At 48.2% G+C, this 21020-nt stretch overlaps 2 protein-coding genes across 3 annotated transcripts in view; one reads left to right on the plus strand and one right to left on the minus strand.

The window, feature by feature from the left end:
* The window catches only part of ADGRA2 (adhesion G protein-coupled receptor A2), a 123544-nt gene extending 115524 nt beyond the window's left edge, over positions 1 to 8020 (plus strand). The window contains exon 19 of the mRNA XM_030552149.1: positions 3574 to 8020. Within this exon, the coding sequence (XP_030408009.1) occupies positions 3574 to 4810 (1237 nt within the window). The 3' untranslated portion in view covers positions 4811 to 8020. The remainder of the gene's footprint in view (positions 1 to 3573) is intronic.
* BRF2 (BRF2 RNA polymerase III transcription initiation factor subunit) lies at positions 7553 to 15100 on the minus strand. 2 transcript variants are annotated; one of them, XM_030552151.1, is made up of 5 exons: positions 14986 to 15100; positions 14280 to 14442; positions 12867 to 12926; positions 12189 to 12510; positions 7553 to 9493 (listed from the first exon to the last, which is right to left on the minus strand). In XM_030552151.1, exons 2-5 carry the CDS (start codon positions 14431 to 14433, stop codon positions 8782 to 8784), a joined length of 1248 nt encoding a protein of 415 aa, XP_030408011.1. In that variant the 5' UTR covers positions 14434 to 14442; positions 14986 to 15100; the 3' UTR covers positions 7553 to 8781. The 2 variants fall into 2 exon arrangements, with proteins under 2 accessions (XP_030408011.1, XP_030408010.1); XM_030552150.1 differs by having other exon boundaries at positions 14280 to 14455.
* Between the last annotated feature and the right edge of the window lie 5920 nt (positions 15101 to 21020).

A 21020-nucleotide genomic window follows, 5' to 3' on the forward strand; every position in this document is an offset into this window, starting at 1 on the left:
CAAAACCATGTCAGTGACTAGGAGACCATGCAGGCAGAAGCCCAGCAGGTATGAGTACCTGCCCTGTGGGTAGGTGGTGTCTGTGTGAATTCAGTGCAAGGAGCTCTTGGGCTTTGGAGGCCAGGGTGGCGGAACCGCAGGAGCTAAGGGAGGCAGAAAGGTATGTTGATGAGGCTTTCCAGGACACTGTAGAATTGTCAGACAGTCCCATGCTGTTGAGGAGGATGAAAGGCCCAGGGAAACAGAGGAAAACCTTCCCATAGTTGGGACCCTCCTTCCAGATGGTGCTGGGGTTGCCTCTCACACTGAGGTTACCTCTCCAGGGGAGGGAACTCCAGTCAGTAGGAAACAGCAGGTGTTAGTAATGGGAGATTCAATCATTAGAAACAGATAGCTGGGTTTGTGATGACCGGGGAGAACCGTATGGTGACTTGCCTGCCTGGTCCGAAGGTTGCAGCTCTCTCAGGGCATCTCATAGACCTCTGTGTAGTGCTGGGGAGGAGCCAGTGGTCATGGTACATGTAGGTACCGATGACACAGGGAAGGGTAGGAGACACATTGTGGAGGCCAATTTAGGCTGCTAGGGAAGAGACTGCAATCCAGGACCTCTATGGTGGCGTTCTCAGAAATGCTCCCAGTTCCACATGCAGGCCAGGTAGGCAGGCAGCGCTTCAGAATCTCACTGTGTGGATGAGATGGTGTAGAGAGGAGGGGTTTAGATTCATTAGGAACTGGGGAAACTTTTGGGATGGGGGGAGCCTATACAGGAAGAATGGGCTCCACCTAAACCAAAGTGGAACCAGACTGCTGGCACTTAACATTAAAAAGGTTGCTGAGCAGTTTTTTTAACTAGGAGATGGGGGAAAGCCAACTGCTGCAGAGGAGCGTGTGGATCAGACACAGACTTCTCTAGGTTACAGTTAGGCACAGAGGATGGAAAAGGATAATGTAAGGGCCAGATCGGACGCATCAGAAAAGGGCAGACAAATAAACATTGACAAGTTTTTAAAATGCTTGTATGCAAATGTTAGAAGTCTAAATAATAAGATGGGTGAACTAGAATGCTTCGTGATAAAGGAGGATATTGATATAATACACATCGCAGAAACCTGGTGGACTGAGGACAATCAATAGGACACAATCATTCCAGGGTAGAAAATATATCCGAAGGACAGAACAGGTTGTGCGAGGGGAGTGGCACTGTATGTGAAAGAAAATGTAGAATCACATGAAGTAAAAATCTTAAGTGAATCCACATGTTCCATAGAATCTCTATGGATAGAAATTTTATGCTCTAATAAGACCACCACATTAGGGATCTACTATCGACCACCTGACCAGGACAGTAATAGTGATGATGAAATGCTAAGAGAAATTAGAGAGGCTATCAAAATTAAGAACTCAATAATAATGGTGGGGGATTTCAATTATCCCCATAGTGACTAGGAACATGTCACCTCAGGACAAAATGCAGAGACAAAATTTCTCAATACTTTAAATGACTGCTTCTTTGAGCAGCTGGTAGGGGAACCCACAAGGGGAGAGGCAACTCTAGATTTAGTCCTGAGTGGAGCACAGGAGCTGGTCCGAGAGGTAACTAATAACAGGACCGCTTGGAAATAGTGACCATAACATAACATCCCTGCGGTGGGAAGAATATCTCAACAGCCCAACACTGTGGCATTTAATTTCAAAAAGGGGAACTATGCAAAAATGAGAGGGTTAGTTAAACAGAAATTAAAAAGGTACAGTGACTAAAGTGAAATCCCTACAAGCTGCATAGGCGCTTTTTAAAGAAGCCATAATAGAGGCCCAACTTAAATGTATACCCCAAATTAAGAAACACGGTCAATGAACTAAACAAGAGCCACTGTGGCTTAACCGCCATGTAAAAGAAGCAGTGAGAGATCAAAAGACTTCCTTTAAAAAGTGGAAGTCAAATCCTAGTGGGGTAAATAGAAAGGAGCATAAACGCTGCCACATTAAGTGTAAAGATGTAATAAGAAAAGCCAAAGAGGAGTTTGTAGAATGGCTAGCCAAAAACTCAAAAGGTAATAAAGTAAGTACATCAGAAGCAGGAAGCCTGCTAAACAACCAGTGGGGCCCCTCGATGATCGAGATACAAAAGGAGCGCTTAAAGATGATAAAGTCATTGCAAAGAAACTAAATGGATTCTTTGTTTCAGTCTTCACAGCCGAGGATGTTAGGGAGATTCCCAAACCTACGCCAGCTTTTGTAGCTGACAAATCTGAGGAACCATCACAGATTGAAGTGTTACAAGAGGAGGCTTTGGAATTAATTGATAAACTTAACATTAACAAGTCACTGGGACCGGATGGCATTCACCCAAGAGTTCTGAAAGAACTCAAAGGTGAAGTTGTGGAACTCTTAACTAGGGTTTGTAATCTGTCCTTTAAATTGGCTTCTGTACCCAGTGACTGAAAGATAGCTAATGTAACGCCAATATTTAAAAAAGGCTCTAGAGATGAACCCAGCAATTACAGATGGGTAAGTCTAACATCAGTACCAGGCAAATTAGTCGAAACAATAGTAAAGAATAAAACTGTCGGACACCTAGAACAACATAAATTGTTGGACAAAAGTCAACATGGTTTCTGTAAAGGGAAACTGTGTCTTACTAATCTATTAGAGTTCTTTGAAGAGGTCAAACAAATATGTGGACAAGGGGGATCTGGTGGACGTAGTGTACTTAGATTTCCAGAAAGCCTTTGACAAGGTCCCTCACCAAAGGCTCTTATGTAAATTAAGTTGTCGTGGGATAAAAGGGAAGGTCCTTTCATGGATTGAGAACTGGTTAAAAGACAGGGAACAAAGGGTAGGAATTAATGGTAAATTCTCAGAATGGAGACTGATAACTAGTGGTGTTCCCCAAGGACCAATCCTATTCAACTTATTCATAAATGATCTGGAGAAAGGGGTAAACAGTCAAGTGGCAAAGTGGATAAAGAAAAGTTGTTTACTTGTTACCATAATACAAGAACTAGGGGTCACCAAATGAAATGAATGGGCAGCAGGTTTAAAACAAATAAAAGGAAGTTTTTCATACAGCGCACAGTCAACTTGTGGAACTTCTTGCCTGAGAAGGTTGTGAAGGCTGGGACTATAACAGCGTTTAAAAGAGAACTGGATAAATTCATGGTGGTTAAGTCCATAAATGGCTATTAGCCAGGATGGGTAAGGAATGGTGTCCCTAGCCTCTGTTTGTCAGAGGGTGGAGATGGATGGCAGGAGAGAGATCGTTCAATTGTTACCTGTTAGGTTCACTCCCTCTGGGGCACCTGGCATTGGCCACTGTCAGTAGACAGGATACTGGGTTGGATGGACCTTTGGTCGGACCCGGTACGGCCATTCTTATGTTCTTAGTGCTTTCAGACGGAATCTAGGATCCAGAAACCCATATTAATCCCAGCACTGGATGTGTTTCCTTACCTGTGAAATGTGAATAGTGCCCCAGTCCCAGATCTACTCACAGGCTAGCCCCTGAGATGTTGATGACTAGATGAAGCATTGGCAGGGCCAAGGCAGACTCTTAACCTCTTCTCTCCCCTATAGCTGCTGGCTGGTGTGGAGGCCAAGCCTTGGTGCTTTCTATGTTCCTGTGGCTTTCATTTTGGTCATCACTTGGATTTACTTCCTGTGTACTGGGGTCAACATCTGGTGCCAGTCAAAGAATCAAAAAGACCCTCCAGTGCCCCTCGAGCCCCCCCCCAGGTTGGGTGGCAGCAGCAATCTCTTGACAGACTCAGGCTCCATCTCAGTCACCCTTAACTCCGGGACACACAGTGCCGACGTGGATGGTGTCTATTCATTGAAGATGCAGTTTTGGGCACTGCTGATCACCCATTTCTCGTACATTGCGCTGTGGACGTTTGGGGCCATGGCCGTGTCCCAGCGCTGGTACCTGAATGTCATCTTTAGCTGCCTCTACGGGATAACAGCTGTGGCACTGGGGCTCTTCATCTTCATCCACCACTGTGCCCGGCGTCGAGACGTGCAGAACTCCTGGTTTGCCTGCTGCCCATCCTACAGGAATGCGCAGCCCATGCAAGCGTATGTCCACCCGGGCAGGGCAGCAGAGGAGGGCTCGCAGATCTTCATCGGGTGCAACCCCGAGGTGGCTCATTCCATCAAGTCCTCTTCCTCACCCAGCAGCACCAATTCTACCGTGGGCCACTGCAAGCTCACCAACCTGCAGGTGGCTCAAAACCAGGCAGAGAGCTGCCCCCTACCACGGCCAGCCTGCTACGAAGAGATTGAGCCGGCCAACAACAAGAACGCCAGCGCGGCCAGGTATGCTAACAACATACATGGGCGCAGGAACCACAAGAGCAGAACTAAGCAGTACCGGGAGGGGAAGCACCACCGCTTGAAAGTGCTTCGGGGGCCTTCTTCAGATCACCCCTCCAGTGAGAGTGGAAGCCTCCACAACAGCCATTCCGAGAGCTACCACAGCAGCAGAAACAGCCCCCTGAACAACAGCTGCATAGGACCGAGGGGAGCAGCGGTGCAGGAAGGGGATGCTGCTCTGACCCAATCCGAAGGGAGCGACGGTGGTAGCAGCGGCCATCAGGGTCCTGACTTCAGCCGAGCTCAGAGGAAAAGCACTAGCAGGGACAACCTCAAACAGGCCCACACCATTGAGAAAGAGACTAAGCGGAGATCCTACCCGCTCAACATGGCCAACCAGAATGGGGGGCTGAAAGGCAGTAAGTATGATATAAACCTCACCAGTGCAGAGAGCATGGTTGGCATGAAGACAGGCCTCTGGAAGAGCGAAACGACCGTCTAGAGCACTGAAGGGCCCGGGCAGCTGGAGTATCCCAGCATGTTTCTCCTCACGCAGAGGAGCAGCTCGCTCAGCCAGTGGCAGGGCATGGGGAATGGCGCTGCTAACTGAAGGCATCTTCCATCCAAGTCTAAGTATGTTATAAACATAGAAGTGCACTCCAGGGGCCTGGGTGGTACTGTCCAGAATGTTTTAATTCCTCTATCAATCAGCAGGTAACGGTGGGTCTTGTTCCACCTGGGTGCTAGAATGGAGAGAGAGTCAGAGCACATCAACAAGCCTCATCTAATTCTCAATGGACACAGGAGCGCTAAGATCTTACGGTGAAAGACAATCATTGCAATTCAGGCTGCTGAGGAGCAATCTTATTTTAATCACTTCTGCATGTCACGTGAGACTGATTCTAAATGCTATTTTATAAATATACAGAAGAAAAATGTTTATTTTTCAAATCTATATTATTGTATGTATATATGTATAGACTGACTGGTAGCTGATGGAAGTGCCTCCATGTTACACGGTCGGTGTTCTATGAGCAGTGAGTCTCCCCTTAGGAGTTTTGGCAAGAACTTACTTTTGCCATCCAGTGTCAGTTTGTAGACCAGAACTAGCTCCTTCATGCAAAGACGCTGCAGTAGAGATGCGGCTGTTTCATCCTTACGAAAAACACATTTTCAGAAAGAGACTGAAATGACAAGTATTTGCTCTGACTGTTCTTAAATGTATATTTAGCCCTATGGGTTACTGAGCTACCAAAGTAAAAGCATAGTTAAAAATGAACAAGAGGTAAGATAAGAAAAAGCTCCAAGCAAAGTAAATTGTCTGCATATGACAGACGCTAAAATCACTGCAGGAAAACTGCTCTTGAGCTGGGTTAAACGCCCTCAGAAGCCCATGCTATGCAAAAGGATTGTTGGCTGCAGCAAAGAGGCTTCCATCAATGAAACAGCAGGAGCATTATTTTGTATGTACGTTACACTCAATGTGAAAGTCTCATGCCTTGTATGTCAGGCGTTACTCGAGAGGGAACCAAAGAGTTGGACAGTGGACAGAGGTACAGATATCGATACTTGCCCAGAAATCCCATTTAGCATGTTCAAAAATGTTTTTTTGCTCTTGAAGCAAAACATTTTACTTAAGGTGAATAGATAATTCAAAATCTACCGATCCAAGAGGAAAGAACATTTTACAGACTAGGGCTGGTTCTATTACGTGAAAAGAACTTTGCTAAACTTGTAGGACAATTGTTCAGGCCACACATGCTTACAGCCGCACAGAGAAAAATTGAATTAGGTGAGTGTATATAACTCATCCTTCCAAATATGGTTTTTAAAAAGGGCTGGTACTTGGCTAAGCACTTGTTTGTCCAATACAAAAAGATCAAGTACCCTTTTTCTAGTGTAAAATATAAAGCAGCTTCTTACTACGAACACAGGCAGGTCGCAGAGCCTGGTGTTGAAAAGGAGCTTTGGGTTAAAATGTTTATAGAAAATATCTCCTAGAAAAGGAAGTTGCTATTCAAAACAGTGCCCAGCAATTCCTGTTGTGGTAGCATGAGCTGAGATTTGTTGCCAATTCCACCATATATCATTAAAGAAACATAGTGAGAACTCATGAGGAGAAAACAGAGCATCTTTAGCCTGTGAGGCATTGAACTGGGGTACTCAAACCACCAGTAATTTCATACCCTAACCAGTGGATGAAGAAACAGCCCTTAGAATTCTCCTCTGTCCTGCTGTTTGGCACTCATTCCCTACACAGAATTTGTGTTTGCCTTTCAAGAGGAGTTTTGACTATAGGTCAGCAGAGAAGAGACCCATGGTGCAGTTCAGAGAAGATAATTTTACCCTTGTGCCTGTAGTCAGCAGGGAGACCCAGTGCCTTAATTGTTCTGCTATTTTGGCTGCTTTTGTCCCACTTGAAATCAAAGGAGGATTAGAAGAGTGGGGCACGTTGCCTTGGACACAGGACTACAAGCCAGGAACCTCCTGCACTCTAAGCCCAGCTCTGATACAGACTCCCCTTTGTGGCTGAAGACAAGTCACAATCTCTGTGCCCCTGTAAAAATGGGTATCGATACTTACCTACCTCCCAAGGGGTTAGTTATGCACTGAAGTGCTAGAAGGCACGCGTGGAGCCAGCGTCCAGCCACAAGCCAGTGCTCATGTCCACACCATTTCTAAGAGATTTGCGGTGGAAAGATGCAGGAGTTAATGGATTATAAAGCACTTAACAGATTTTTCTCTATTTCTTCCTCTCCATTCTGAACCCCTCCATCCCCTCTATTACTGAAAGACCAGTGGGCTTACACTGCAGTGCTACTACCCCCTGGCCTTGTTAGACTTCCCCCTTTTTAAACGTGCTTTGTATTTAATACAATTTGAATCACATGCTGATACCCCAACCTACACACTCTTGCTGATGCTGAACTCGTTATATGCTTGCTGCACTGTGACAGTATTATATAAAAGCTTTGTATTACACTTATTTTGTCTGTTTACATTACAAGCAAATGACATATCAACAGAGCTTCTTGCAATATACACGGGGGAGGGAGTGGGGAAAAAGTGCCAAAGAAAATATGTTTAAAGGGTTGGGGGGGGGGGTTGCATTTTTTTTATATAAACCGAATGTTTCTAGCAGATATGTTTTGTTTTTAATATATTAAAGATTTGCAAGTCTACTGAGAAGTGATGTTGCTTGTTTTAGGCCCTTGGTCTCCAATACATGACAGACCCTTCAGCACAGCAAGGTCATTTTTTTTATTGAATTTGGCTGTACTTAGATATCAACAACTAGTGCCATAATCATACAAAGAAAGGATTCAAAATTCCAGCAGCTTCACATAATACATTTAACAGCCAAGGTCAGAACTGTTTTCCTTACTAGGCAGAGGGCAACGCTAGATTCCCAACAGTATTATTAAGGATGTCTCTGTTATCCAATCCAACCCACCCACTATCTGTAGTGGCCCCAAGACAGATCTTGTAGCATGATGCCCACACATGGTCTAAAACACAGGGCGTTCATATTGCTCACCAAGGGAAACAGGCACTACATTTTGAAAAAAACCTTAACAGCAAATGAAAGTGGCAGTTCTACTAAATCACAAACAATGCAGTTGAGCTCTAGTGAAACAACATGGCAGGGTCACACTTCATGGAAAGGAACTCAAATGAACCACGTGCCAAACAGCAAGCTTGGAACACTGAGTTTTCACCAGGTGTTACTCTGTTTTAGACACGAAAAAAGTACTCTTTCCTCCTCCATATCGCCAACGGTAAATGCATAACCCTGATATTGCTCTATAATTAATAGAAGGCTTGTGCGCCACTGAGCAGCCCTGAGAAATGAACTGGCTGACCTATTCAAGGGCCCTCCTCATCCAAATAATCCTACAATTTAGGACAGGAAATGCAAAGCAATTAGTCCTAACCAAAACCACACAGATCAACAGCCTTTTTGCCAAGCTGGATTTGTCACGCCCAGATACAACAGCAAGAAATCTAAACGTTTCTATTGACAGTCACAACAGAATTACTTACCCATGCTACTGCCACCACCTTTGATCAGTACATAGACAAGTTAAACTCACTTGTAAGGGCTGCACCAGGACATCTGATTTCAACAAAATGACTAATTGTAAATTGGTAAGAGAACATCCAGAAGGCATTTCTGGTCACTGTGATGATTATTTCTAACACACTAAAAACAGTTTCCCTAGGAAAGTCTCAGTTAGGAAGTCATTCTGGTATTTTAATTTTCTGGCCCAGCAGAACTAGGAGAGCACATTGTCATTTACTTACAACTCCTCCCCATAGCATGCAATGCTTAAGAGGCCCCATTATCCTATTTCTCCAGTGGGACGCATGTCCGCTAGCAGTGCCACAGACAGCTGTGCCGTAGAATTCATACCTTTGCTTCAGGTGGCTAGTTCTTAGTGCCTTTGTTCATGTTGCTCTTGGGAGCTCAGTTCAGTGCCAGGCCTGGGCCTTTCTGAACTCCTGCATCTCCTCCTGGCTCCGCAGATATTGCTCTATTTCGCTGTCAGAAATGGCCTCGTCTCCAGTGATAGCCTGGTCCGAAGGGCTCAGGGCTGCTGTTCGAAGTCTCTTCCTGGGGTTTATAAGGCATGGTGGCAGCAAAGGCCTCCGTACACTGCTGCATTTCTGTTTGCCCCCAGGCTGGCAGCCCTCAGCTTGGGCCGAGCACCCTGCAGCTTGTGGTGAACTCTCAGAGCCATTGCCTGCTGCTGTGGCACTTTGATCCTCAGTGTCTCCTGAGCTAAAGGAGCTTCTCAGCAGGAAGTGTCGATGCTGGAGCAGGTCCCCAATGTGTTTGACCACAGTCTTTTTGTCCACGTTGAGCACGCGCAGCCAGGCCAGCTGGGAGGCCATTCTCAGGAGGATGTCGTTAAGCTCCTTCAGCCTCAGGTGGGCCGGTGGGGGTAGGTCTGTGCCTGCCAGCTTACAGAAGTGACGGAAGGTGCATGTCAGGCGCCCCACAGGTTGCAGTGACTGCCACGCAAGGTAGGCCGCAGCAGTGACGATGGGAATGGGATGCCGGCCTGTCACGAGCCACGTCTCACTGGCTAGCTCCACAATCTGGATTGTTCGGGCAACCATCTTTTCCTTGTCCTCAGCAAATTTAGCAGGGACGCTGGCTGAACTCTGGAACAGCTTGAAACTGAGAGAGCAAAGAGAGCCCATTAGCTATATTGCTGCACTGGGTATCAGAAGCAGAAGGAAGCCATTAGATCATTAAGTCCATTGTGCTGCAAGGGTAGGGGAGGTGTCAGGTATTACTGGGGCTCTACCACACTCATAGTCCATTTTGATCAATTTCATGGCCAAAGGGTTTTTAATTGGGCAATTTCAGGTTTTCAGATGTTTACCTCTGAAATTTCATGGTGTTGTCACTGGGGATCCTGACCCAAAAGGAGGTTATGGGGGGTTGCAAAGCTGTTGAGGGGAGAGAGTTGCAGGATTGCCACCCTCATTTCTGCACTGCCTTCAACATAGCCGTGCAGCTTCCTGCAGCTGGGATGGGAGGAGGGGGGGTACCCAGAGGTGGGTCTGATCCCTCCCCAGCCCAGTAAAACAGCTAGGAGCCCCGAGCTGGGGCACCCCCAGTCCTGACTCTCCCTCTCCCTTCCAATAGCTACATTTCCTGGGGAAGGGCTGATTTCACAGTCTGGGACGTGTTTTTCAGAACTGTGAATCTGGTAGGGCCCTAGGTATTACATGGCCACAGCACTGTCGGAGGCTTCCAAAGTGCAGCACACACATCAAAGTGCAGTCCTCTCTGCAAAGGGCCTTGAGTGGCTCCCATATTCATCCTCAGCCTCCCCAGCCAATTTGCTTGGTTTACACAGGTTATTATTGATATGTGCAAAGCCAACAGCTGGCTAGACCTTTCAGGAGAAATGCAAGACCTCGGACAGGCTTTCCACACATTCACTTTCTGCTGTAGGTGAGCAATGACTACATCACTGGGCCTCAGAAACAGGGAGAGAGGGCAAGAAGAAAGAAGTGAAGTTCTAGCCAATCCTATGAGTCTCAAGACAAAGGGAGAGAAGCAATAAGTCTCATGGCTGTTGAGACCACTCAGATTACCAGGCCAGAAGAGCTCTTTTCTAGTCTGACCTCTTATTTAACAGACTACAGGACTACCCAGACTTAGTTCAGTTTGTATTAGAGCAGATGCTTTAAAAATCGTTCAACACAGATTTAAAAATTGGCAGTGATGGAGAATCCACCACAATCCTTAGCAAATTGTTCCACTGGTTAATTACCCTCACTGTTAAAAATGTGCATCTAATTTCTAGTCTGAATTTGTCACTCACCTATAACATTTATGGAGGCTGAGATACCATGGTGATGGCAGAGGGCAAAACCAACGAATTTACAATGTAGAAGGTATACAGTATGTGTGAGTGAAAGAAACACACAGAGGGAGATAAGAGACCGCAAAAAGCAGAGGGATTGAAGATTGACAGCACACTTTTTTAGATATAGAAGACTTAAATATCTTGTTTGTTAATACTTCTGGCTTTTCTAACTGCCAGCACTGCAAATTTCCCCTGCGCTCTGACATTCAAGATTGGGCTTTCTAGCTAGAACATCTCCAATATTAAAAACATCTCTAACTAGAATGTAGTTTGATAATTTTATTATGTCCAGTAGAACCCAGCCTGCTCACTAACAGCAGTACAAACAGAACAGAGCTACCATAATTAAACCAGATGAGCTGGTAACCAGCTACATGGGGAGCAGATCTGTTAAAAACAGAGGCGATATTTATACTTAGTCACTTTTCTTACAATAATGGCACTATAAGCCTTGCAGCCCATTCACCGAACACACCTAGAACTTAGGTGAGCACCTGCCCTTTTTACATATGGAAAAATGGAGGCAGACAGGTAAAGTCTCTCCACACCAAGCTGATACACTGAGTCAACAGTGGAGTTGGGAATAAACACAAGTCTAAGCACCTGGCATGTCCCCTGCTCTAATCACAAGACAACACTGCCTCACAAGTGGCATTTTTATAGCACTTCATCCCAAAGCGCGTTGCAAGCAAACAATACACAAGGGTTCACTTGACACTGAAATGCAGTCTGGTAGAATATGGCAGCTGTTTAAGAACACTAACAGTAGATCCAGGCGGAATTCTACAGTATAAGTTAGAGAAGCAGAATATAGGCTGCTTAACTGTAACCTCACTAGCAATAGCACAAAAGGGGTTACAGATTTAGTGCCCAAAGTTGATTATTATTTATATTGCCGTAGCCCCCAGGAACACCAGTCATTGACCAGGACCCCCATCCTTACAGGCACTGTACAAAACAGAACAAACTGGCCTCCCCCGGCACTCTGGGATCAGAAAAGCCACCTAAGGGTTGGCTTCCCATGCCTCCCATCTCTCTTACATCACCAAAGGAGTGGTTAGTCTGGGGCAATACAGGAGGCAGCTTTAGTTTGTATCCTAGTCAATACAAGAATACATGGATGTATTCACATGAACACAACACTTAACGGGGCTACGCTCCAGTTGTGAAACACTATGGCCACAAGTCTAAATCTCAGTAGGAGCAAAACAGCTCTTCATTGTTCTGAATCAGATACATTGAATGTGGGCCTTTTAGACAGGGCTCTAAAACAGAAGTCCCCTCTGCCATGTATGGACTTTAAAGAACACAAGGGACAAAGCTTTGCCTTAATGTTCTTGGCCAAAGCTACTCCCATTCCATGGCAGTACAGCTTGATGTGTCCATGGTTGTAGTCTTTCAGCCCACAGGCAGCTGTGTTTTAGTTATGCCTATATCATTTGGAAGCCATTTGGATCCTCTATTATGAATGGTGTCAGATGGTTACATTACCTGTTAAGGTGTGTTTTCACCAGATCCGTCAGGCTCAGGGCTGGCACATCCAGTTCAAGCTCTTTCAGGACGCATAGGTAGACGCTGGCAAACAACTCCTTGTCTGCGTAGAGCAAAGAGCAGATAGTACCCATGGTCAGGGGCCAGTTGTGCTGCCGGCAGGTCACAAAGACACAGCAGCCTACCAGAATCTCCTTCTTCTCCAATCTGACTAAGTGGAAGGAGGGGTGTTCAATTGCTCGCTGGAAATAGGACAGGGCTGTCTCTTCAAACACAGCTGGGAGATAGAGGACTTTGCAGAGATCCTGGACACGCTTGATCCCTGTGAGAAAACAACATGATGCTTTTAACATTTGCACAAAACATTTCTTTAACCGCATCTCAGCATGATAATGCAGTGCAGCAAACACTCAGCCAAAGCCAGGTAGGAGCAACATGGCAGTGTGGCAACTTAAGCCTTATCAACTGCCCATGGCAACTTTTGCCATTTCTCTTCATGCAGCTGGGAAGGTTTTCCCAAAGGTTCCCCTGGGCTCAGAACTAGTCACTGTGGCTTTTAGAAAAATGAGAGGTATGAGGAACAGATTGTACAATCTGAATGGTAGCCTCTTCTCGGCCAGAGCATCATGCAAGAGTCTCAGTGTTGCAAGAAAGGAATCATTAAATAAAAGCTCTCACCTCGTAGCTTACAGCGGCTCAGCTGCTCATTCTGGCCGGTACTCCGTGAATACGTCACTTCTGGAAAACAACAAGCATCAGGCAAAGCAGCCACTTTCAGAGGTGGAGTGGAGAGAGTGAGCTTGGTGCTACTGAAGACACCAGATTTCAGTTTACAAGGCTGGTCACTCTCTTTCTATCCACAGAACAGGTACCAGCAGCACAGACAACAACAGTGCAGGCTCTCTCAAGCATGCCTCATGCCATTTGCCTCAATCCTGAACTAAAAAGAGATCCTCCCTCACTCTCTAAGGTGAATGGTGTTCAGTTCTCATGGGAAATTCGATACTTTGATTCTCTACAGATTGACAGCAAATGATGTGGTCTTTTAGCGCTATTATAATTACAGTGAATAAACTTATGAAAGTAGTGTACCAAGAACTTCTGCACTTTAGGTCTGGTACACCCCAGATCAGCAGCGGGCTGAGCAGCTCAGTATGCTACCAGTCTGGGGTTCCATCTGCCACCAGCGCTGCCAGTCTGGGGTCCTGGCCAGCAGCTGGTGAATGGAACCCCAGCCCAGCAGCAGGAGCTGGCAGCCGGAACTCCAGACCATCAGCTGGCTAAGCAGCTCAGCATGCTGCTGGTCTGGGGATCTGTCCGCCAGCTGGGGTCCCTGCCGCCAGCCCTGCTCAGCCTGCTGCCACTCTGGGAGGCCCTATAAATGTAAAATTTATTACTGGCAGGTGAAACCTTAAATTACTGAAGACGTGGCACGTCACTTCTGAAAGGTTGCCAACCCCGGTATAGGATAAAAGCACACAAAAGACCAGATTTCACAGTAGGGCCCCTACTTATAAGACTCAGGTGCAGGTTTCATTGATGCTGTATGATGATTATTTTCCCTCAAAAGGTCATGAATTCCATGATTCTTATGTTTTTTTAAAAATCATTATTTTATATTGTGGCATTTTTACATGAAGAGGTAGTTGAATGTTTCTGCAGACAGCCGAGGCAATCTCTGTATATTGGAGAAATAAGTTAAAACCAGGACTACAGAAGCAAGATAAGTCTGCAGAAACTCTCATAGTTAGGACTAATGGTTTGTAATACAGGTGGAGGAAGGGAGTCAAATTTATGATCTCTCTGATTTGGGGGAAGAAAGGTGGGTTAAGAGACATCTGTCCAGGCCTGCTGTTCTTGGTGCCTCTGTAAAGTTTAGAACAGCAATGTATCTCCTACTCTCTTTTCTGCACAGTTTTTAGGGCAAAAAAGACTTTTGATTAAAATATTCTCCAAAACTCTGAGGAATGGGTGGGGTTTTTTTGGTTTGAAATCTCTGCCTCCCTGTCCTCATGACTACGCGATGACTTTTCATGCCATTTACACAAAGCCCTGCGGATTTTGACATATTTATGTCAGTGTTTATTTGACCTTGTAAATGTTCTTCATCTTGGAAAGTGGTTGTCAAGAGCCCCTCGGTGAGGATAAACCCACAGTCAGCACACACCAGTTGGTTCTGAGCATAATGTGCATCCTCCACAATTTCAGAGGAGCCACAATCAGGGCATTTTCTCTGGCCAGACATCTTGAAAACCTGCAAGTATGAACTGAGACAGATACAACTTAGATAATGTTTTCACCCTAAACTCTCCCTTCATAGAAGCTCAGCCGTTTGAGTCAAGGCTGTAACATGGCTTCAAGTTTTCCATACACACCATTTAAAAAAAACGGCAGGCTTAAGCTGCCTCAGCAGAGCTAGGAAGCGAGGAGCAACCAAACTCCCAGCTCCTGCTGGCCTCACTCGCCTGAGTGATGGAAACGCCTGCCCAAGTCAGGGCTCTCGCGGTTGTAGCTCGTGTTTTGCAGGGAATTGGGAGAGGGCAGATCCGTGTTTCAGTTGCTCTCCTCCCCCTTCCAAGATCATCCCGTGCAGCCTCCCAGATTTCCCCCCGCTCAGCTCAGCACTGCCCCTCCCCCCCGCAACCTCCCGTTCAACACCCCCCGCCCGCCAGCTCTGAGCTCACAACGTCCCGCCCCTGGGCTCAGCCTCTGCCCAGCCCCTTGCCAAGGTCTCCCCGGCCCGGCTCTCCCCTAATGGCCCCCGGGGCACAGACACCGCCGGCCCCCAAACACTCACCTCGCCCGGGGGCTCAGGCAGCCGCCGCCACCCCCTTCCCGCTCGCAAACGGAAGTGTACGGCCGGGGGGACTTTAGATCAATGCACCCTGCCCACGCTAGCCGCGGAGAAAACACGATCGCATCCGTCATATCCGGTCCGGTCAAACGGCTGCGTCCGAGTAGAGGCAGCACCCCCGTAACCGCGTTCCGCCCTTCCCCTAGGCTTCGCACGCACTTGCCCGGGGAGGGGGGCTGAAGGGGAGGCACCTGTGCCATGGGGTTGGCGTGGTGCTGGCACCGGCACCGCTCGGGCCAAAGGGGCGAGCAAGGAGCCGGCGGGCACCATTGCAACCGCGGCGCCTGTACATTTTCCAACCGTCACCAGTGACAGATCGCTGCAGGAAGGCGCCCCCAGGCTGGAGCTCACCTGTCAATAGCCCCCACGCGCCGCCGGCCTGTCCGCAAACATTGTAATGTAGTTGTTGCACCTCGCTCCTGACATGACCGACACGAGCTTTTCCTTGGGGACCCACCAACCCCTGTATCTGCTGGCTCCTAGAACACAACCGCCTACACATCAGTAAATTGACATGATGTAACTAACCCATTAATCCTTTAGCTCCTCCCTCCCCTTTAAACTAGAGGAGACGAATCTAAGTGGGCTCATCAGTATTACCATATGAGACAGAAAACAAAGGTAGATGGAACGATGGGACTGTCTGCTCACCGGGGCGTGGACCAGCAGATGGCACCCTCGCTTTGCAGTTACAGCTAGAACACGTGAGGTACCAATTAAACTCCTAGCCCTGGATCCACAATATTTTTAGCAGAATAGTAAACATGGAACACACCGGTAAAGTAACGTGATCGAGGTCACTAGAAGAGAACCCAACAGCCATGACCAGATCCATGCTCTAAACCAGGGGTTCTCAAACTGGGGTCAGGACCACTCAGGGAGTCACGAGGTTATTACATGGGGGTCACACGCTGTCAGCCTCCACCCCACACCCTGCTTTGCCTCCAGCATTTAGAATGGTCCACACTCAAGAGGCTTGCTCTCTGAAAGGGGTCACCAACACAAAGCTTTGAGAACCACTGCTCTGAACTAGCCCACAACTCCTGACCTTGTTAACCAATTTTGAGCTAGCTTTAGGAACACTTAGTAAAGTGTTCTTTCTATAGTAGATCACACATTTCATCCCTCACTGGGAGAGGCAAACAAGCCATTATAAAGTTAAGTGTAACTAAAAATGCCAGCACACAGTTTGAAAAAAATGGGGCATAAGCAAAGGGGGATTTCCCTCTTCATGCATGTGAAAAGCACCCAAGTATAAAAGGCAAATCAGTATCCAGGCAGGGGCTGCATGCAGCTGTGCATCACTAGTGGTATAAGCACAAGAACACAATGTACATATACAGTCCATATGGCATCCAACACATGGTGCTTAGTCATCCAAGGACATGGATTAGAACAGGGGTAGGCAACCTATGGCACGATGCCAAAGGCGGCACGTTAGCTGATTTTCAGTGGCACTTACCCTGTCCGGGGGGCTCTGCATTTTAATTTAATTTTAAATGAAGCTTCTTAAACATTTTAAAAACCTTATTTACTTTACAAACAATAATAGTTTAGTTATATATTACAGACGTATAGAAAGAGACCTTCTAAAAACATTAAATGTATTACTGGCATGCGAAACCTTAAATTAGAATGAAATAAATGAAGACTCAGCACACTACTTCTGAAAGGTTGCCAACTCCTGAATTAGAAGCTATTGATTTCCTGCATTCTAGTCCTGGCTAAATTGATTGTGTAGCCCACTTTGACTCTGCCTCCATTTCTCCAGCCTCACATCAAAATATGGATAAACACTCATTTGCCTCACTGGATGGAAAAGAGGACTGAGGATTAATGGCTAATGGCTTTATCATTGTAACAGGGACCTGCTGCAAATAGGAAGATATGAACTATTCCATATCCGCTGAAAGTCTTCCAGAGATTGAGAGTCAAATGTTAGTCTAAGGCAGTTGGTAGCACCTGCCTCTTTATTCAGAAGGCCCTGGAGATCCTATACTGGGACTTAATACATTTATTCAGGGCTGACTGAAGGGCACTATGAAATCAAGTAGTCATTCTGGCCCCGATAAGAAAGACTTCAGAAAAACAAACTTAGTCCCAATCAACTTGGAGGAGAAGTGATAACAGGCTGATATAGCACTGGAGATTTGGTAATTTCAAAGAGCCCCAAAGTGAGTAGGAAATCAGTTAGAGAGGCTTGATGTTTAATAACACAAAGAGGAGAAAGAGACTATACTTGGAAAAGGCCATTCTCAGTGATATGCCAAAATTAGTGCCATCTTGATATCAGCACACAGCTCAAATGGGTGCAAGTCATTTGGCATCTGAATCTTATGCATGAGACTAGACTGAGGATATGTCTACACTAGTAATTGAATGACAAAACTTTTGTCTGTCAGGGGTGTCCTCCCCCAAAAGACAAAAGGAAGTTTTGCCATGACAAGTGCCAGTGCCGACAACACAAATGCCACTCATTGGGCGTGGAAGTTTTTCGGCAGGAGAGCCAACAAACAGCAGCTACACGGCATGACTTTTAGCGGCACGGCTGTAGTGACATCCATGTCACTAAAAGCTGCGTAGTGTAGATATAGCCTGAACAACATGTCAATGAAGAAAGCCTTCCTAAAGACATTGCTAAACAAATAATGGCAGAAAATTTAACAAGCAAGGAAACATTTAGGAAATTAACTAGCCATCACTGGAACTCTGCTCCAGGAAAACCAAACAATGTCAGAGGACTCTAATACAAACAAATTATGAGCAGATACAGCTAAGGGTAACCCCTCATGTTTCAGAGAATAAGCCAGCCTGGTGCTTGCATGGAAGTGGAGCTTCAGAGAAGTGGAAAGTTATTTACCAGGCCCCAGCAGTTTCCCAGCTAGCCAGGTTCATTGGCAGTAGAGGGTTTTTGTGAGGCTTCATCAAGCATTGACCAGAAGATACCAAACTAGAGGAGCCAATGGGCTGACAGAGCATGACAATTCACATGGGACTTGTCATGGAGTCACCGGGCGATGCTCTGGAACTGCTCCCCAAGCCAGTCAGGACTTTGGGGAGCCTCCTCTCCCTTGGAGCAGACTTGTTCAGGGCAAGAAGCTCACACAGCTTCACCTCCTGGGTCTCTCCTTGGAGCATTCAGCATCCTCTGCCCCTCCGTGCGCTTCCCACAGCGAGTCCACCCCAGCAGGGTCCTGGGGAAGCCACCGGGTTCTGCACCCCCACTGTGCAGTCAGACGTGACTCTCAGCCAGCCAGTAAAACAGAGGTTTATTCGATGACAGGAACAGGGTCTAAAACAGAGCTTGTAGATACAGCGAACCGGACCCCTCGGCTGGGTCCATTCTGGGGGGCAGTGAGCCAGACCCCCAGGTCTGCCCTCCACCCTTGACCCCAGCCAGCTCCAGACTAACCACCTCTCCCAGCCCCTCCTCTCTCCTCAGCCCCTTTCCCGGGCTAGGAGGTCACCTGATCCCTTTGTCTCCAACACCTTCAGCTGGCACCTTTGCAGGGGAGGGGCCCAGGCCATCAGTTGCTAGGAGACAGAGTGTCAGGCATTTAGGTGCACTGGCCCTTTGCTCTGCCAGATACTTAAGAACTGCCATGGGGACACTGAGGCACCAATACAGTATTCAGAGAAAACATTAAGAACTTTCCCAGTTCGTCACATCTCTCCCCCCTTCGAGACCGAACTGAGCGAGGTCACTTCAGCCAGTGACCTGGGGAAGTTCGAACCCACCAAGGTTCCCATGGATGCCCCAGCATCTCTCCCATCCCTTGGTGTGAATTACACCAGGACAGTCCAGTCTTACGCCCTCCCTTAGGTCGGGTGTGCTTGATGGCACTTGCAGGCCGCATGTGGGAAGGTTTATGCAGCCCACACCCTTTGCCACCCCAGTACCCCTGGGCTTCAAGCTGGGATTGGGTCTTTTCCCAGCCCTCTGGTCTGTGATTCGGGCTCCCTTGGTTAAGAGCCCCCATCTTGGCCTTTGCCAGCTCTGGGCTTGGGCAGCCGCTTCCCACTTTGTGGCCCAGACACAACACCTCTGCCGTCCCCCCTTGCACTTTCCAGCTTTTACCGTCAGTCCCACCTCCTTGAGGCAGCCCAGCCCCCTCTTCACCTGGGACACCTGTTCCTCCCAGGTCTGGCTAAAGATGCACGTTATCAGTGTCTGCCAGGGCCAAGTTCTCCATCCCTCTCTGCTTGTCTAGAATCTCCCCAGGCCTAGGCATGGGGTGGGCATCAGACACTGGGATGGCTTTAAGCTTCTGATAGCCCCCATAAAACCAGATCTTCCTGTCTCCCTTGGAGATCAGCCCCATGGGTGAGGCCCATGGGCTGTAAAATGGCTGGATCCCATCTAAAGCCAGCATGTCCCTGACCTCTCTCTCCAGGTTCAGAGGTCCCCTCACTCTCCTCCCATCCAGCAGCTCGAAAGGGAAGAACCCTGTGGATTCCTGGGGCACCACCAGCTGTCTCCCGATTCCCCCCAGTTCTACTTCCCCTTGGGGAGCCCATTCCCAGTATAGGAATCCCATCTCCTGCAGGACTCTGTCCCTGCAGCCTTCCCCAAGGGGGTTTGCAGCGCTGTGGCCAGCCAAGGAGGGATCCCTCTGCAGCTCGGTCTGGGCTTCAGCGGCTGGGGCAGGGAGTGGGACCTGCTCCCTCTCGCTGGCTGGGACTGGGGTCACAGCCCCCCTGAACCCTGTCCCTGGTAGCTCCCTCCCTGCTGTGTAATCACTTCCCAGCAGCACGTCTGGACCAGGCAAACCTGTTTGGCAGCCGACCTGCCCTGCCTGGGTGTCCCCCCACTCAGCTGGGGTCTCAACTCCCCCCATGCTCAGCACTGCCCTTGCTGTCCCAGTGGGGGCAGGCAGCGAGCTCTCTGCTCTGGTCACAGCATCAGAGCCAGTGTGAGCCCCCTCTCCGGTGTGCAGGGGGGGTGGGGAGCATCTCTCCCTCCCACTCAGCCACAGGGGGCTGGTTACAGGTAGGCAGGTATCCTGAGCCCAGCAACCCCTCCCCCCTGCCAGCCAGGTCATTTGCATTTTCACTGACCATTTCCATCCTAGCCAATTGGTTCCCTGGATTTGAATTCAAACCCTGGGCCGTTACAGGAGCGGGGCCTGGATCCTGTCCCATGGGGAGACAGTCACCCCCCAACAGGGCCTCCCAGCCAATATCCTGGAGAACCCCAACTACCAGCCAGCCCGACCCCTTCTGGGTCTGCACAGGGATCTGGGCCATAGGCAGGGCGAGGGGCTTCACCCCAGGGAACTTCACCCAGGTTCCACAGTCCCTCAGCATCTGGGGCTGCACCACCACAGTTCTCTCTGTCCCAGGGTCTCGCCCCTGCAGGCGTGTTTCCCCACTGACCCCTGGGCAGCCCCCTATGTCTCTCTGCTCCACCATCACCAGTCCACGCCGCTGCTGCTTCTTATGCAGCTTATCCTCAGGCTCTTGCTTTCTCTCACGGTCCTCTCGCTCTCTTGGGCTCTGCTCCCACCCCATCCGTCTCCAATCTCCTGATGGGGAACCCAATCGTGAAGACCCTCGTCTGATTGGGGACCAGACTCCCGGGGATGCCTGGCTGATGCTCCAGCTGCTCTCAGATCCTCTTGTAGCCCCATCTGGGCCAGGAATCTGCTCCTCAGAGCGGTGCTTCTCCTTCAACTGCACAATTAACTGTGCCTTGGTGAATGTCCCCATGCGTAACCCTCTCTTTGTGCACAGGATCACAATGTCCTTCTCAAGGAGATGGTGATAGGCCATCACTTCACCGTTCCCAAGTGGCTCTGGACTCACAGGCCTGTGTGCTCTTGGCTCCCCCATGGTTTCCAGGAAGAACCCGTGGTGTGCCAGCCCTTCTCGTGATCACCACCTCTTTGCCAGGGTCAAGCTGCAGACTCCTCTGCCCCTGGGACTGCTCCTGCAATCCCCAGGGGAACCCTGCTACTGCAAAATCCTTCTCTCTCCCA

This window comes from Gopherus evgoodei, chromosome 2, assembly GCF_007399415.2.
Source record: "Gopherus evgoodei ecotype Sinaloan lineage chromosome 2, rGopEvg1_v1.p, whole genome shotgun sequence".
In the NCBI taxonomy this organism is placed as follows: Eukaryota; Metazoa; Chordata; order Testudines; family Testudinidae; genus Gopherus; species Gopherus evgoodei.